This window comes from Haliotis cracherodii, unplaced genomic scaffold (genome assembly GCF_022045235.1).
Source record: "Haliotis cracherodii isolate W230 unplaced genomic scaffold, xgHalCrac1.p SCAF_2, whole genome shotgun sequence".
NCBI lineage: Eukaryota > Metazoa > Mollusca > Gastropoda > Lepetellida > Haliotidae > Haliotis > Haliotis cracherodii.
The window spans coordinates 61,607,589-61,626,641 of NW_027266275.1; the positions used below are offsets into that span (position 1 = coordinate 61,607,589).

Genomic DNA, 19,053 nt, shown 5'->3' on the forward strand with positions numbered 1-19,053 from the left:
AAACATGCAGCAGACTTTATGATGATGCGGGTGGTGCCTGAGAACCAAGACTATTATGTTTTTAGCCTTAGCTGGTCAGGGTAAAGGGTACATAATGGGATGATGGCTGTGATGAGTCTGTGCATGATGTGTTGGCAGCAAGTCCAGTGTTGCACCTGTTCGAGGAGGACGAGGGCTCCAAGGGCTCCGATGGTGGAGACAGTGAGAAGAGCTCGGTGTCGGGAACAGACAGTGACAGTGCCAATGTCTTCCAAAGGTCTGTGGTCGAACTGTGTCTATCAAATGTTTCTGTTTCTCTGTTTAAAAAATGCATCTTTTTTGTTTAGGAATTGCAGAGGTTCCAATGTTTCACAACTTAACCGGTCCTGTTGTGAATAACTCTGAGGTTTTTTTTCTAATTTGGGGGTAATATTAAGATATTGGCATCTTAAAAAGTCTGTAAATATAAGATGACCTATATATATGAAACAAATCAAAATTATGGAATGGTTGTTGTCAATGGTCTGTAGACTAGGTATGTTTGAAACATATTTCAGAGCCCTTCAGTTGAAGTCGAGTAATATAACCTTTAAAGGAATTTTTACCAGGATGTGTCATATTTGCAATACAATTCATTCATTAGCTTTTCCGACCCGTGCGGATCCGGGATAGAATATGTCTTCAGCAACCCATGCTTGCCGTAAAAGGTGACTATGCTTGTTGTAAAAGGTGACTAACGGGATCGGGTGGTCAGGCTCGCTGACTTGGTTGATGCATGTCATTGATCCCAATTGCTTTAATCAATGCTCATGATATCAATCACTTGATTGTCCAGACACGATTATTTACCGTCATATAGCTGGAATATTGCTGAGTGCGGCGTAAAACAACAAACCAACCAACCATTTGCTTTGCCAATGGAAAGGGTTGGAATTTGAACATCAACACAAGGGTGCAATCTCCATCTGTCAATGAATGCTTCCACCTCAGGTTTCCATATCAACAAGACAGCATCGAATCCTACATTATGGAATTGATCCGAGAGCAGCTGATCCGCCGTCAGCCGATGGATGCTTCTGCTCGTAACCTGATCCGTCTGATGACTGTGACATGTGGCTACGGTGAGGTCCGGGCTCTGACAGCCCAGAGGCTTGAGATGTGGCTACAGAACCCCAAGGTAGGCACCACACAGTAAATAACTCCCGAGCTGTGAGGAATTACAAAATATCTGTCCCGAGTATAATAAGAACTAATCATTGTCAACAACTAAAAAACGTCTTGAATGAGCGTTCTCCTTCAAGCTGACATACCATGATATTAGCGACATACTTGTTGAAAGTAGCGTTAAACCCAACTCACTCAAAGCAGCACTGAATCCAACTCACTCACTCACTCATACCAGCTTTAAAGTGACTGTAGCTAACCTGATATGAACCCTAAGTTAGTTCCCACACAGGTGATAATGTCCAATCTGTGAGGAATTACAAATTATCTGTTCCGAGTACAATACAAATTAATCATTGTCAACAACTAAAAAACATCTTTAATGAGCGTTCTCCTTCAAGCTGAGACACCATGATATAAGTGAAATACTTTTTCAAAGGAGCGTTGAACCTAACTCACTCACTCACACCAGCGTTGTAGTGGGTGTAGCTAACCTGGTATCATGTTGTGCTGCAGCTGGCGCGCACAGCCCAGGATCTGCTGATGTCGGTCTGCATGAATTGTAACCAGGCCGACCACAGCGACCTGGATGTCATCGCGCAGCTCATCAAGATGAGGATGAAGACAAAACCACTCATCAATCACTACGCCAACTGTATGAGGTGAGAAAACTTCATGTCATTTCAGCTTCACTGTTCTGTCAATTGTAAAGTTTTATGTTGCTATTAGTGGTTTTAGGTTGTCTTAAATTTGATAACTGACTGTTACATTCCAAACAAGGACACTTTTATTCCTGGAAGTTTTGTCTAAAAAAACAGGCCTGTACCCAGTAATATATGGAATGCCATTTGGTTTTTTGTATGATATATGGTTGGAACAAGAGACGTTTGTTTATTTGTTTGTTGCTGAACGCTGCACTCAGCAATATTCCAGCTATATGATGGCAGTCTGTAAATAATTGAGTCTGGCCTGGACAATCCAGTGGTTGACATCATGAGCATCGGTCTACGCAATTGGGATACGATGACATGCAGGAACCAAGTCAGCGAGCCTGACCACTCGATCCTGTTAGTCACCTCTTACAACAAGCAAAGTCGCCTTTTACAGCACGCATGGGTTGCTAAAGACCTATTTTAACTCGGATCTTCACTGGTTGGCACAAGACGTAGTAATACTACAATGACAGCCCTAGCTTTGGTTGTTCAATCTGTCAACCTCACATTTGTGCCCTAATGATTTGTTTAATTATGCTTTGGCCCAGTTTTCTAAGGCGCAGCGATTCACTGTGCAGAGTTGCGTCCCCTGGTTGCACCAGAAACCTATGATTGTGGGTTTGAATCCCGGTTCGTCCCGTTTATGTTTCTAGGTTTGTCAGCACCATCCCCGTGCTCGTGGGTTTCACCGAAGTGGTAAACGTCTGAGACCTGCATCACTTTGGGCTTTCCTCCCACATTAAGCTGACACGCCGTGATATAACTGGAATACTGTTAAAAACGGCGTTAAAACCCAACCCAAAAAATAAAAATAAATAAGAATGCTTTGTACTGATACATCCTCCCTGGATACAGAGAGCTGATGATACAACACTCCGGCAACCTGCGTATCGTCCTGACACACACCATCTACAACGAGTTGTCCCAGACCCGCAATCCAAACAACATGTCCCTCGTGGCTGTCACCTTCCAGATCTCTCCTGAACCTGCAGCCAAGGTGAGTCCATGATTCGTAGCTGTACATATGAACTGTCTGTCAAGGTGAGTCCATTATTCATGGCTGTACATCTCAACTGTCAGTAAGGTGAGCCCATGATTCATAGCTGTACATCTGAACTGTCAGTCAAGGTGGGTCCATGATTCATAGCTGTACATCTGAACTGTCAGTCAAAGTGAGTCCATGATTCATAGCTGTACATCTGAACTGTCAGCCAAGGTGAATCCATGATTCAAAGCTGTACATCTGACCTGTCAGCCAAGGTGAGTCCATGATTCATAGCTGTACATCTGAACTGTCAGTCAAGGTGGGTCCATGATTCATAGCTGTACATCTGAACCGTTAGCCAAGGTGGGTCCATGATTCATAGCTCTACATCTAAACTGTCAGTCAAGGTGGGTCCATGATTCATAGCTCAAGATCAGATGTCAATGAAACCATGTATCCTATGAGTCTGAAGATGTGGATTGCAGCTGCCTCACCTCAGTACCTCAAGGACTTTTGTCAAAGGTTCAGAGCTTGATGGTATACTTGTATCATACCGATCTCTGGTTCTGTGGTGACCTCTTTGATAAATACCGGTACCCACCTAAACCCTCCCTTTCGATGCAACACCAGGAAAAGTACATATGCTTTCAGCTCTACTTTCCCACCTGTTGGTCATTGACAGCATTTAAATGCCTTGTACAACTGTATCCTGTACTGTCTCACCTGAGGACAATTGTAATGATATACTTGTTACGATTATTTATTGAGCTTTATCCTTGAGACATCTTCAGCTGTCAGTATGTTTATATATCCCTGAGATTATGCTGATTCCAATATAACAGGAAGACGCCATCAAATCGGCCAATTGTGTCTGTAAAGTGTTTCATCCCTTGCACCTGTGCACAATAATATGTATACTACATCATGGAGTACATGTTTGGGTCTTCTATGTGCAGATGCTGGCAGAAATATTCCAAGATTTGTTGGCTAACAAGGATGATTACTTGCGAGCCCTACGAGCGCTGCTGCGAGAGATCGTTCGCACACTCCGCCATGACATGAACTTCACAGCCTTCTGCCTGGGGCTCATGCAGGAGAGGTCAGAGGCCAAGTTCACTGACCTTGAGGCAGCGTTTAAGGTGCGTACATCACTGGTACAGATTCAGTAGCCTGTGGATTTAAAAGTATTGACACGGTTGAGTAATAACAGATAGATTACACTGAAATGTGACAGAAAGGTGTTAGCTCAAGTGTGATATCGGAGCTGCAGTGTAATACTGTAATACTGTCAGAGCTGTAGTGTAATACTGTAATACTGTCAGAGCTGTAGTGTAATACTGTCAGAGCTGTAGTGTAATACTGTCAGAGCTGTAGTGAAATACTGTAATACTGTGAGAGCTGTAGTGTAATACTGTAAGAGCTGTAGTGTAATACTGTAATACTGTCAGAGCTGTCGTGTAATACTGTGAGAGCTGTAGTGTAATACTGTCAGGGCTGTAGTGTATTACTGTCAGAGCTGTAGTGTAATACTGTCAGAGCTGTAGTGTAATACTGTAAGAGGTGTAGTGTATTACTGTCAGAGCTGTAGTGTATTACTGTCAGAGCTGTAGTGTATTACTGTGAGAGCTGTAGTGTATTACTGTCAGAGCTGTAGTGTATTACTCTCAGAGCTGTAGTGTAATACTGTGAGAGGTGTAGTGTATTACTGTCAGAGCTGTAGTGTAATACTGTCAGAGCTGTAGTGTAATACTGTAAGAGGTGTAGTGTATTACTGTCAGAGCTGTAGTGTATTACTGTCAGAGCTGTAGTGTATTACTGTCAGAGCTGTAGTGTATTACTGTCAGAGCTGTAGTGTATTACTGTCAGAGCTGTAGTTTACTGTCAGAGCTGTAGTGTAATACTGTAAGAGGTGTAGTGTATTACTGTCAGAGCTGTAGTGTATTACTGTCAGAGCTGTAGTGTAATACTGTAATACTGTCAGCTGTAGTTTAATACTGTCAGAGCTGCAGTGTAATACTGTCAGTCGTGCTTGATTGTCAGCTAAATTCTGTATTGTCCTCACAATTGTGCATTTTCATTAAAGCTGTAATATTGTCAGAGCGGTAGTGTAATATTAATAGCCTATGTCCCCATCTGTCTACAGGAGAGGTTTGTCATGTCGATCGCTGACCTCATCACTCTCAGTGTGCTGATGGGCATCACTCCAGCAGTCAGGGAGGCTGTGGCATCTCTAGCCAGGGGGGAACACAAAGGTGGGACATTCCTTCATCTAGCAATCCTTGTCTTTTCTTCAGCAAATTTTATAGATCATGACTCAAATCATGCACGTATTTGAAACTCTTAACCTCATTTGAAATTGTTTTCCAGACCTAGAGACCTTGCAGCAGTTCAAGCAGCAGGTTGCCATGATACAGCGCGACGCCATCTGGTGGCTGCACACAGTCGTTCCAAAGGCCATGGACGTCAAGGCGGCAGAGTATGTCCACTGGTAAGTTGCTGCTGCACAACCGAATTTGCAACTATTTTGGTTTGGTCTGTTGAATGAAAACTTATTTATTTTCATTTAAATACATAGTTTGATGTAGGCAATAAAGAAAATAGTACATTCTCGTTTGATACCATGTATACAAAATGTTTTAGCTCTGTATGGTATATGGCCATAAAATGCCATAGATACGAGGGGCGTTCAATAAGTTTTGCAACTTCAATATAAGACCAAGTCGCAGAATATCTTTTGCACTTGTATTTTTCAATATAATCTCCATTCACCTCAATACACTTATTCCATTTGTCCTTCAAGCTTTTAATACCACTTTTATAGAAATCCGCAGATTGGCCCTCTAACCACGCCTCTGTGGCAACCTTTATGTCCTCGTCATCCTGGAAGCGTCTTCCACGTAGGGCAGATTTCATTTGCCGGAACAGGATATAGTCACTGGGGGCTAAGTCTGGGCTGTACAATTAAATCACCCACCCTACAGCCCAGACAGCCCCAGTGACTATTTCCTGTTCAGGCAAATGAAATCTGATAGATAATTTACTTGTTTCCAAGAAATATATTCTAACAAGGAGTGTAGTATTCTCTATATATCATTCTGTGTATTGAGGGGATATCAGTAGAAGTTTTCTAATACTCAACGTTTGTTATTATCGTGTACAGCAACACCCACTATAGGTATTGGTTTATCTTGTTGATTTCTTATGTGTAGAACATGAAAGAAATGTTTTGGTGACTGACCATGTGCTCTGACTGATGTACATGTTGCAGCCTGCACAAGGTGCTGTTCATGGAGGAGGCCCAGCACTACTACAACAAGGACAACTGGCCCCCCGAGGGAGACCGCACGTGAGTACTGGCTACAGTGTGGGAGGGGGCTGGGTGGTACAAGGACAACTGGCCCCCCGAGGGAGACCGCACGTGAGTACTGGCTACAGTGTGGGAGGGGGCTGGGTGGTACAAGGACAACTGCCCCCCGAGGGAGACTGCACGTGAGTACTGGCTGCAGTGTGGGAGGGGTTGGGTACAACAAGGACAACTGGCCCCCCGAGGGAGACTGCATGTGAGTACTGGCTACAGTGTGGGAGGGGGGTGGGGTACAACAAGGACAACTGGCCCCCCGAGGGAGACTGCATGTGAGTACTGGCTACAGTGTGGGAGGGGGGTGGGGTACAACAAGGACAACTGGCCCCCAGAGGGAGACCGCATGTGAGTACTGGCTGCAGTGTGGGAGGGGTGGTGTACAACAAGGACAACTGGCCCCCCGAGGGAGACCGCACGTGAGTACTGGCTACAGTGTGGGAGGGGGTTGGGTACAAGGACGAACTGGCCCCCCGAGGGAGACCGCACGTGAGTACTGGCTGCAGTGTGGGAGGGGTGGTGTACAACAAGGACAACTGGCCCCCCCAGGGAGACCGCACGTGAGTACTGGCTGCAGTGTGGGAGGGGGACGGGGGACAACAAGGACAACTGGCCCCCCGAGGGAGACCGCACGTGAGTACTGGCTGCAGTGTGGGAGGGGTTGGGTACAAAAAGGACAACTGGCCCCCCGAGGGAGACCGCACGTGAGTACTGGCTGCAGTGTGGGAGGGGTGGGGTACAAGGACAACTGGCCCCCCGAGGGAGACCGCACGTGAGTACTGGCTGCAGTGTGGGAGGGGGTAGGGGTACAAGGACAACTGGCCCCCCGAGGGAGACCGCACGTGAGTACTGGCTGCAGTGTGGGAGGAGGGTGGGTACAAGGACAACTGGCCCCCCGAGGGAGACCGCACGTGAGTACTGGCTGCAGTGTGGAAGGGGTGTGTGGTACAACAAGGACAACTGGCCCCCCGAGGGAGACTGCACGTGAGTACTCGCTGCAGTGCGGGAGGGGGGTGGTACAAGGACAACTGGCCCCCCGAGGGAGACTGCATGTGAGTACTGGCTGCAGTGTGGGAGGGGTGGGGTACAACAAGGACAACTGGCCCCCCGAGGGAGACTGCACGTGAGTACTCGCTGCAGTGTGAGAGGGAATAACTTTTAAAGTGGCTTTAGGCCAAACTCACTCCCTTTTTCTCCTCCATTACTGTTTCAAAATAAACAGGGTTTTTTTAGTGGATCTTGGATAAATCTTCTTCTTTGCTGACTATGATGCCTGGCAACCTTGCAGGATGATGTTGCGACTGGCTGCAGAGGTGCCTGTGATGGAGGACTCACTGATGCGAGTGTTACTGATTGGCTTGTCCCGCGAGCTGCCTCTCAGTGCTGCTGATGCTGTGGAGTTGGCGGACCAGCTCATCAGGCGGGCAGCTCCCCTCTACCTCGGAGGTCAGTCAAGCTTAACATTTATCATTTTATTTCAAAGGGTATCTTAACATATTTTCACTGATCAATATCGACTGGTAACTTCAAATATGGCGTTTTCAAAATCCTTTTCTAAATGTATTTGAAAGAAAACAGGTTATGAAGCCAGCAGTCTAACCAGTATGTTATGTTCTAAGTTGTAGCAGGATCACTTGGGGTACATGAGGTACATAAAACCCCATGTACCCCAGCTGATCCTGCTACAACGAATTTATCTTACCAACATGTTTTAATATGACATTGTAAATGAATTAAAATAAATTCAAAATAGATAGATAACAGCTGTTCGATTGAGCGGAGGTTAGCTTGTGCAATGTCATGACCTTCATTGACCCGGAAAAAGCATGCGGGGTATAAGGGATTTATTCTGTCTCTCAGAAATCCAAGAGCAGCCTGCATTGCTCATGGCGGGGTATAAGAGATTTATTACCCCACTAAGAAGTTTATCCCCCTTCAAGGCACGATACACAGTATTTTATCAAGATCACATGGACCAATTAGATATCATCATTTGTACATGGATGTATGATAAAGCCTGTTGTACGTTACATTGGGTGTGTTGTACATTAAAGTGGGTATGTTGTATATTACAGCAGGTGTGTTGTACATTACAGAGAGTGTGTGTTGTACATTACAGCAGGTGTGTTGTACATAAGAGAGTGTATGTTGTACATTACAGCGGGTGTGTTGTACATAAGAGAGTGTGTGTTGTACATTACAGCAGGTGTGTTGTACATTACAGAGAGTGTGTGTTGTACATTACAGCAGGTGTGTTGTACATAAGAGAGTGTATGTTGTACATTACAGCAGGTGTGTTGTACATAAGAGAGTGTGTGTTGTACATTACAGCGGGTGTGTTGTACATAAGAGAGTGTGTGTTGTACATTACAGCAGGCGTGTTGTACATAAGAGAGTGTGTGTTGTACATTACAGCAGGTGTGTTGTACATAAGAGAGTGTATGTTGTACATTACAGCGGGTGTGTTGTACATAAGAGAGTGTATGTTGTACATTACAGCGGGTGTGTTGTACATAAGAGAGTGTATGTTGTACATTACAGCGGGTGTGTTGTACATAAGAGAGTGTGTGTTGTACATTACAGCAGGTGTGTTGTACATAAGAGAGTGTGTGTTGTACATTACAGCGGGTGTGTTGTACATAAGAGAGTGTGTGTTGTACATTACAGCGGGTGTGTTGTACATAAGAGAGTGTATGTTGTACATTACAGCAGGTGTGTTGTACATAAGAGAGTGTATGTTGTACATTACAACGGGTGTGTTGTACATAAGAGAGTGTATGTTGTACATTACAGCAGGTGTGTTGTACATAAGAGAGTGTGTGTTGTACATTACAGCGGGTGCGTTGTACATAAGAGAGTGTGTGTTGTACATTACAGCAGGTGTGTTGTACATAAGAGAGTGTGTGTTGTACATTACAGCGGGTGTGTTGTACATAAGAGAGTGTGTGTTGTACATTACAGCAGGTGTGTTGTACATAAGAGAGTGTGTGTTGTACATTACAGCAGGTGTGTTGTACATAAGAGAGTGTATGTTGTACATTACAGCGGGTGTGTTGTACATAAGAGAGTGTATGTTGTACATTACAGCGGGTGTGTTGTACATAAGAGAGTGTATGTTGTACATTACAGCGGGTATGCAGGTTCTGCAGGTGGAGAGACTGGAGCTGTTTGATGCACTACTCAACCTGTGTGCCTACAGACACCCAGAGAATATCGGCCTGCCAAAAGGGTTAGTGATATAGCAGTTTTTGTGTGTGTTGGCATTGAGCGAGACCCCTTATCATGTCCCTGCTATTGTGATCTGTACCTCCCCATGTTAATGTTCTGTACATACTAATGTTATCTGTACCTCCTGTTGTGCCCCTGCTAATGGCCTGTACATACTAATGTGATCAACACCTCCTGTTGTGCCTCTGCTAATGGCCTGTACATACTAATGTGATCAACACCTCCTGTTGTGCCTCTGCTAATGGCCTGTACATACTAATGTGATCAACACCTCCTGTTGTGCCTCTGCTAATGGCCTGTACATACTAATGTGATCAACACCTCCTGTTGTGCCTCTGCTAATGGCCTGTACATACTAATGTGATCAACACCTCCTGTTGTACCTCTACTAATGGCCTGTACATACTAATGTGATCAACACCTCCTGTTGTGCCCCTGCTAATGGCCTGTACATACTAATGTGATCAACACCTCCTGTTGTGCCTCTGCTAATAGTCTGTACATACTAATGTGATCAACACCTCCTGTTGTGCCTCTGCTAATGGTCTGTACATACTAATGTGATCAACACCTCCTGTTGTGCCCCTGCTAATGGCCTGTACATACTAATGTGATCAACACCTCCTGTTGTGCCCCTGCTAATGGCCTGTACATACTAATGTGATCAACACCTGTTGTGCCTCTGCTAATGGCCTGTACATACTAATGTGATCAACACCTCCTGTTGTGCCCCTGCTAATGGCCTGCACATGCTAATGTGATCAACACCTCCTGTTGTGCCCCTGCTAATAGTCTGTACATACTAATGTGATCAACACCTCCTGTTGTGCCTCTGCTAATAGCCTGTACATACTAATGTGATCAACACCTCCTGTTGTGCCTCTGCTAATGGCCTGTACATACTAATGTGATCAACACCTCCTGTTGTGCCTCTGCAAATGGCCTGTACATACTAATGTGATCAACACCTCCTATTGTGCCCCTGCTAATGGCCTGTACATACTAATGTGATCAACACCTGTTGTGTCCCTGCTAATGGTCTGCAAATGCTAATGTGATCAACACCTATCGTGCCCCTGCAAATGGCCTCTACATGCTAATGTGATCAACACCTGTTGTGCCTCTGCTAATGGCCTGTACATGCTGATGTGATCAACACCTCCTGTTGTGCCCCTGCTAATGGCCTGCACATGCTAATGTGATCAACACCTCCTGTTGTGCCAAAGCTAATGGCCTGTACATACTAAGGTGATCAACACCTCCTGTTGTGCCCCTGCTAATGGCCTGTACATACTAATGTGATCAACACCTCCTGTTGTGCCCCTGCTAATGGCCTGCACATGCTAATGTTATCTGTACCTCCTATTGTGTCCCTGCTAATGGTCTGCACATGCTTATGTCTACTGTTTCAGCTACCAGCCCCCTACTCTGGCCATATCTGCTCTGTACTGGAAGGCATGGACCATGCTGGCTGTCATCAGCGCCTTCAACCCCGGCACATTTGGTGAGTCACAGCAGACTCCAACACTGCTCATATCTTCCTAACATAATTATAGATGGCGATTTCCTTCATTGGAAGGGAAGAAAATCGTAAATCTACATTCTCAACCTGAACCTGTTTGATTTCATGTCTTTACAGAATAGATATGTCAGTTAACCTAACTCTTGGGTAAGTTGGGATAGGGGAGGTAACTCTAGTCAGTTGATAAGGGATTGAGATATCTGGAAACTCGTTTATCCAGACAATATTTGAGAATATTCAAGTGTCTGGGTAAGGGAGGTTTGACTGTAAAATATAAATGTGATAACACAGCCCCATCAAGAATGAGGTAACATTCCATGGTCTTGTTCCACAAAGCGATCTTAGTGTTACAATTACTGTAAACCATTGTTAATGTATAGGAGTTACGATCATCATGGCATTAAGATCGCTTTGTGGAACATTACTCATATGAATAAGTTACAATGTGTCATCACTGTTTATTCACAGGTCTCTCAGCCTGGGAAAACTACCCAACTCTGAAATGTCTGATGGAGATGGCCATGACAAAGTAAGTGACATGCTCCAGCAACATCAGCAACATCCATCTGCTGCTGGAGTACTCACTGAATTATTGCTGTATTGTAATTATTGATGTAATGCCTTGTCTCTGTATTTATTGACAAAGTGTTTCAATCTTGTGTATCTTTTGTTGTGTTTGTCCTTCTCTCCAAATTTACGGATGTTGCTGTGGATGAATAATGGCAAGAAATAGCAGTGTGTAATATTCATAGTGATGTTAAATTTGATTGATTCACTCAGCAGAGTAACATGCTGGTCACCGACATAAGTAAAGTCCATGTTTGCATCCAGCAACTTCAAGTTCCCACCACCAACAACGGCAACTGATGATAAGGTGATCGAGGAGATCAAGAACCGGGAACGTCAGATGGCCCAGCAGGAGGTGCAGCAGATCCTGGAGTTTGAGAGCCATCTGGCCGCCGCCACCAGCAAAGTGACCATCACCGAGGCCAACAGCCTCCTTCTTGACCAACTCACCACCATGGACCCCAAGTAGGTCGCCTAGGGGCAGACAACTCCACACACTGTCGGGGAGTTTCACTCCGTTTGCATTTATGGAATAGTTGGGTATAGGTAGCCTAGGGGCAGACAACTCCATGCACTGTCGGGGAGTTTCACTCTGTTTGCATGTACGGAATAGTTGGGTATAGGTAGCCTAGGGTCAGACAACTCCACACACTGTCTGGGAGTTTCACTTCGTTTGCATGTACGGAATAGTTGGGTATAGGAAGCCTAGGGGCAGACAACTCCACACACTGTTGGGGAGTTTCACTCCGTTTGCATGTACAGAATAGTTGGGTATAGGTAGCCTAGGGTCAGACAACTCCACACACTGTCTGGGAGTTTCACTTCGTTTGCATGTACGGAATAGTTGGGTATAGGTAGCCTAGGGGCAGACAACTCCACACACTGTCGGGGAGTTTCACTCCGTTTGCATTTATGGAATAGTTGGGTATAGGTAGCCTAGGGGCAGACAACTCCATGCACTGTTGGGGAGTTTCACTCTGTTTGCATGTACGGAATAGTTGGGTATAGGTAGCCTAGGGTCAGACAACTCCACACACTGTCTGGGAGTTTCACTTCGTTTGCATGTACGGAATAGTTGGGTATAGGAAGCCTAGGGGCAGACAACTCCACACACTGTCGGGGAGTTTCACTCCGTTTGCATGTACAGAATAGTTGGGTATAGGTAGCCTAGGGTCAGACAACTCCACACACTGTCTGGGAGTTTCACTTCGTTTGCATGTACGGAATAGTTGGGTATAGGTATCCTAGGGGCAGACAACTCCACACACTGTTGGGGAGTTTCACTCCATTTGCATGTACGGAATAGTTGGGTATTTTTTAGTTTGTAGTAGAACGTGTATTGAATCTTTATGATTTTGTGATTTAAAAATGTAAAATTAATAACTTTTCTTGGAAATGCTCATTTAATGATTAATGAAAGATTTATTTGAAGACAAACTTTGCCATCTGCCGACTTGTTGGTTTGTTGTTTTACGCTGCACTCAGCAATATTCCAGCTATATGATGGCGGTATGTAAATAATGGAATCTGTACAAGACAATCCAGTGACTGATATCATGAGCATTGATCCACACAATTGGGATACGGTGACATGCATCAACCAAGTCAGTGAGCCTGACCATCCAATCCCCTGGGTTGCCTCTTACGACAAGTATAGTCTCCTGTTATGGCAAGCATGGGTTGCTGAAGACCTGTTCAAGCCCAGATATTCACAGGTCCATCTGCCAACTAATCTAATGAGATGTCTTCATCATAACATGGCAGCTATAAGGAATTAAATCAAGAAGGAGACATAATCCATAAGCAGTGGATGGCGAGTTAGTTGTCCTCGATACAAAAACATCCTTTATAAAACTGTCATTGACTATCCTCTTCACAGTGGTATCGCACGATGTCCCCCAGCCAAAGTGCTGGACCAGCTGTCCAACTTGTGCAACACTCTCAAGGTCGGTCAGATGCTGTGTCGGAGCCGGAGTCCCGACTTCCTACTGGACATCATACAGAGACAGGTACATACAAGGGAGACTACTCTTGTCTCATCTTTATAGATAGCTCTGCAGATATTGGCAAGCACAGGATATAAGAATACCAATCAAAATAAGGACTTTGTGTGATTAAGAGATTTCATAGTAACACTGGTTGATTACCTGCCCATAGAGAAAAACAGTGGTGTTTCTTCAAGGTTAAAGTATCTACTTGAGCCCAAGACTCTGGTTGGATTCTATTCAAGGGGATATCGATCAGGCTGAAATTTAGGATTCAATATCTTGATTGAGTGCTTTTTATATATAGAACATGTGTAAGTAGTCAGTTCACAGTTGACTATTTGTTGCCACGGATGGTGTTTCAGGGGACGTCGCAGTCCATGCCGTGGCTGGCGGAGCTGGTGGAGTCGAGTGAGGGCTCCCTTGACGTGCTGCCCATCCAGTGTCTGTGTGAGTTCCTGCTGCATGAGCCCCCCGAGTCCACAGACACAGGGGACTCCGACGTCATCAAGGCGGAGAAGTACCGGAGGAAAGAGGTAAGCAGAACCCTCCTGCACATGTCTGTAGACATGCATGTATCGTCTGAGTTCGTTGAACTGCTCAGGTTGAGGTGAGGTGGTAGAGTAGCCTAGTGGTTAAAGCGTTCTTTCGTCACGCCGAAAACCCGGGTTCGATTCCCCACTTGGGTACGATGTGTGAAGCCCATTTTATGGTGTTCTCGGCCATGGAATATTGCTAAAAGTGGCGTAAAACAATACTCACTCACTCAGCTTGAGGGGGGTACACCTTTCAGCTCTTAAATTTCTTCATCAGTAATCAACATACAAGCAAGCTATCTGATTGGCTAGTCCCCATCCTATACCAGCCAGCTGGCTAGTCTTACTGGCATTTTAAGAGCTCATTGTTAGGATCCATTCATTGACTATCAGTTTTGTGGCATTCTAGACCATACTATTCCTAAATCCCATACCCTCTGCTAGTGACTCTTGTAACAAATTTATCTTCATGAGCGCACAAGTGAAATATTTGTGTGTATCTTGTGACTTCCAGCAGTTTCTGTGCAGAGTGGTATCTCAAGTTCGAACAGAGGCATTAATGCTGTCATGCTATCTTTCCAGGTCTGAGTGGTTTTTTTACAGGATGGCAACTGTAAATGTACATTGAGTTTAAGTAACAAAATTCTTTCATTCTGTTTCATTAATATTGTTTGTCTGTTAGTCTACTTCTCTAAAGATTTGTTTGTTTGTTGGTTCTTAAACGCCACTCTCAGCAATATTCCAGCTATATCACGGCAGTCTGTAAATAATAGAATCTGGACAGGACATTCCAGTGATTGACATCATGAGCAACGGATACAATGACATTATCAACCATGTCAGCAAGCCTGACCACCCAATCCCGTTAGTCGTCTCTTACGACAAGCAAAGTCGCCTCATGTGACAAGCATGGGTTGCTGAAGACCTCTTCTAACCTTGATCTTCACGGGTTCTTTTCTAATTGACACCACAATGATGTAACTTTGATGGCCATTGTCAAAGGATATTCACATCTTACGTTTAAACTCTCAGTAACTTGTGATAAAATCAGATTTTATTGCAAAACAAGCTCCTAGTTTAAATGTTTTTGTATCTTTTGAAGAAACTGAAGAAGCAGCGTCAACTTCTGAGTCGGCTGCAGGAGATGGTGCATGGGACGTCCTCCGACTCATCCACGATGTTCCAGGTCCTTGACTACTTCCTGAAGCGACTCTCCTCCACCCAGTCAGTGTCTCGATCTCAGGCTATCAAGGTAAGCAGCTCGTAGTCGGTGTCTCGATCTCAGGCTATGAAGGTATGCAGCTCTTAGTCGGTGTCTTGATCTCAGGCTATGAAGGTAAGCAGCTCTTAGTCGGTGTCTCGATCTCAGGCTATCAAGGTAAGCAGCTCTTAGTCGGTGTCTTGATCTCAGGCTATGAAGGTAAGCAGCTCTTAGTCGGTGTCTCGATCTCAGGCTATGAAGGTAAGCAGCTCGTAGTCGGTGTCTCGATCTCAGGCTATCAAGGTATGCAGCTCTTAGTCGGTGTCTCGATCTCAGGCTATGAAGGTAAGCAGCTCGTAGTCGGTGTCTCGATCTCAGGCTATCAAGGTATGCAGCTCTTAGTCGGTGTCTCGATCTCAGGCTATGAAGGTAAGCAGCTCTTAGTCGGTGTCTCGATCTCAGGCTATGAAGGTATGCAGTTCTTAGTCGGTGTCTCGATCTCAGGCTATCAAGGTAAGCAGCTCGTAGTCAGTGTCTCGATCTCAGGCTATGAAGGTATGCAGCTCTTAGTCGGTGTCTTGATCTCAGGCTATCAAGGTAAGCAGTTCTTAGTCGGTGTCTCGATCTCGGACCCCGAAACCCCACAAAATCAGCTAGTCAAAATGGGTCAATTGGAAAACAGTTCAGTTGAGTCATGGCTCATATAATGTTTATTTGTGAATATTGACACCAGTGGCTGATGCAGATAAGAACACTGGCTCTAATACTGCTGTCTGTTTCTCACCCTCTCTAACGTGTGTTCCAGGGTTTGTCAATGGTGGTGTCCAAGTCGGCCTCCAGTCAAGAAGACAAGGACGAAACCAAGATGGATGTTGATGGTGACAACAGAGCTAATGATTGGCTGTTGAAGGATCTGCCATCCCTCCCTCTGTTCCAGGAGGTGAAAGGTCAAACTAGTCTGGCGCTTCGACAGGTATGATGAACCAGCAACCATGTTTCCAGCTGGGGATGTTATTTTGCATATTCTGTGCCATCTGTGTCTGAATTGATTTCAGAAATGCTCTGACAGTTTACTTCATGTTGTGGGCATATATACATTCCTCTCAACAGTTTAGTTACGACATTGTGTGCATCATTTGCCAGTCCTGCCAAAGTTTAGACAGGTCCACTTCTTGCCATCCCCTGTTCCCTGTATTAATACCTCTGTAACGTCCCCTATATATTTGATCTGTATATAACTGTTCCCTGTCTAACTGCTTCTCATATAACTGTTCCTTGTATAACTGTTGCCTGTCTAACTGTTTCTCATATAACTGTTCCCTGTCTAACTGTTTCTCATATAACTGTTGCCTGTCTAACTGTTTCTCATATAACTGTTCCCTGTCTAACTGTTTCTCATATAACTGTTCCTTGTATAACTGTTGCCTGTCTAACTGTTTCTCATATAACTGTTCCCTGTCTAACTGTTTCTCATATAACTGTTCCCTGTCTAACTGTTTCTCATATAACTGTTCCTTGTATAACTGTTGCCTGTCTAACTGTTTCTCATATAACTGTTCCTTGTATAACTGTTGCCTGTCTAACTGTTTCTCATATAACTGTTCCTTGTATAACTGTTCCCTGTCTAACTGTTTCTCATATAACTGTTCCTTGTATAACTGTTCCCTGTCTAACTGTTTCTCATATAACTGTTCCCTGTCTAACTGTTTCTCATATAACTGTTCCTTGTATAATTGTTCCCTGTCTAACTGTTTCTCATATAACTATTCCTTGTATAACTGTTCCCTGTCTAACTGTTTCTCATATAACTGTTCCTTGTATAAATGTTCCCTGTCTAACTGTTTCTCATATAACTGTTCCCTGTCTAACTGTTCCTTGTCTAACTGTTCCTTGTATAACTGGTCCCTGTCTAACTGTTTCTCATATAACTGTTTCTTGTATAACTGTTCCCTGTCTAACTGTTCCTTGTATAACTGTTCCCTGTCTAACTTTTTCTCATATAACTGTTCCTTGTATAACTGTTCCCTGTCTAACTGTTTCTCATATAACTGTTCCTTGTATAACTGTTCCCTGTCCACTTGTTCCCTGTCTAACTGTTCCTTGTATAACTGTTCCCTGTCTAACTTTTTCTCATATAACTGTTCCTTGTATAACTGTTCCCTGTCTAACTGTTACTCATATAACTGTTCCTTGTATAACTGTTCCCTGTTTAACTGTTCCTTGTATAACTGTTCCCTGACTAACTTTTTCTCATATAACTGTTCCTTGTATAACTGTTCCCTGTCCACTTGTTCCTTGTATAACTGTTCCCTGTCTAACTGTTTCTCATATAACTGTTCCCTGTCTAACTGTTCCCTGTCTAACTGTTCCTTGTATAACTGTTCCCTGTCTAACTATTCCTTGTATAACTGTTCCCTATGTAACCATTCCTTGTGTATCTGTATGGTGGATATCTATTTCCAAAATCATGTATATAACTGTTCCCCCATATAACCATTCCCTGTAAAACTGTTCCCTACATGGCCACTCCCTGGATGACTGGTGTGTTGTGTTCTAGGCCTGCCAAATCGAGACAGATCCCAGTCTTGTCAGCTCCTACATCATCTTCCTGTCCCAGCATTCCTTGGACCAGAATCTCTACGACCTCGACAACCTGGCCTCGGTAAGTCTTACATCATCGATGACAGACATGCTTCAAGACTGCAGCAGCCACAAGTCATTTTTCTGACTCGGCTCCATTCCTTAATTATTCATGCTTCTCAAGTGTTTTGAATTTGAAAATATTGCTCTAATCATACCCAGTGCGAATATTTGAAAGATTGGTATTTTTCATAAAGTTGTTGTCTCATTCACCAACCCTCAGTGATACAGATTTCCGTTGATGTTAACTGATTGTTGCTCTGCTTTGTATAAGGATGTTGCCCAGCTGATAGTGGAGCGGACGTCGGTGATCAACCACATCCTGCCGTGTGAGGGCAACCCCTGGACACCGTCGCAGGACGTCACCCTCAACGCCCTCATCAGCCTCTATGTCAACTACCTCAAGAAGGCCAGGGAGCCACACAAGGAGGCGTATACATGGGTAAGGGTTTTATATTCATAAAGTGTAATGATGGGTGTGTGTCATTGACACAGACTCACAGAGTGTATACAATGGTACCTGTCATAGACATAGATTCATAAAGTATGTTTCATTGTGGCAAACTCACAAGGAGGTGTAACTGTGGGGGAGTTCACATCCATGTGTATAGTATTCTACAGATTCTGACTGTCGGGGAGTTTACATCAATGTATAGTATTCAACAGATTCTGACTGTCCGGGAGTTTACATCAATGTATAGTATTCTACAGATTCTAACTGTCGGGGAGTTTACATCTGTGTATAGTATTCAACAGATTCTAACTGTCGGGGAGTTTACATCAATGTATATTATTCAACAGATTCTAACTGTCGGGGAGTTTACATCAATTAATAGTATTCAACAGATTCAGACTGTCAGGGAGTTTACATCAATGTATAGTATTCAACAGATTCTGACTGTTGGGGAGTTTACATCAATGTATAGTATTCAACAGATTCTAACTGTTGGGGAGTTTACATCTGTGTATAGTATTCAACAGATTCTGACTGTCGGGGAGTTTACATCCATGTATAGCATTCAACAGATTCTGACTGTCGGGTAGTTTACATCTGTATATAGTATTCAACAGATTCTGACTGTCAGGGAGTTTACATCAATGTATAGCATTCAACAGATTCTGACTGTTGGGGAGTTTACATCAATGTATAGTATGGTATTCAACAGATTCTGACT

At 44.2% G+C, this 19,053-nt stretch overlaps 1 protein-coding gene across 1 annotated transcript in view; it reads left to right on the top strand.

Moving 5' to 3' along the window:
• Positions 1-19,053, top strand: part of LOC139468322 (integrator complex subunit 1-like) — a 51,832-nt gene that overhangs the window by 4,892 nt on the left and 27,887 nt on the right. Inside the window, exons 6-24 of the mRNA XM_071250210.1 lie at positions 139-256; positions 970-1,156; positions 1,660-1,805; positions 2,712-2,853; positions 3,798-3,980; positions 4,985-5,093; positions 5,209-5,329; positions 6,110-6,187; positions 7,488-7,645; positions 9,329-9,428; positions 10,840-10,931; positions 11,418-11,478; positions 11,781-11,981; positions 13,396-13,525; positions 13,867-14,037; positions 15,140-15,289; positions 16,044-16,211; positions 17,796-17,900; positions 18,153-18,320. Of these exons, the coding sequence (XP_071106311.1) occupies positions 139-256; positions 970-1,156; positions 1,660-1,805; positions 2,712-2,853; positions 3,798-3,980; positions 4,985-5,093; positions 5,209-5,329; positions 6,110-6,187; positions 7,488-7,645; positions 9,329-9,428; positions 10,840-10,931; positions 11,418-11,478; positions 11,781-11,981; positions 13,396-13,525; positions 13,867-14,037; positions 15,140-15,289; positions 16,044-16,211; positions 17,796-17,900; positions 18,153-18,320 (2,588 nt within the window). The remainder of the gene's footprint in view (positions 1-138; positions 257-969; positions 1,157-1,659; positions 1,806-2,711; positions 2,854-3,797; positions 3,981-4,984; positions 5,094-5,208; positions 5,330-6,109; positions 6,188-7,487; positions 7,646-9,328; positions 9,429-10,839; positions 10,932-11,417; positions 11,479-11,780; positions 11,982-13,395; positions 13,526-13,866; positions 14,038-15,139; positions 15,290-16,043; positions 16,212-17,795; positions 17,901-18,152; positions 18,321-19,053) is intronic.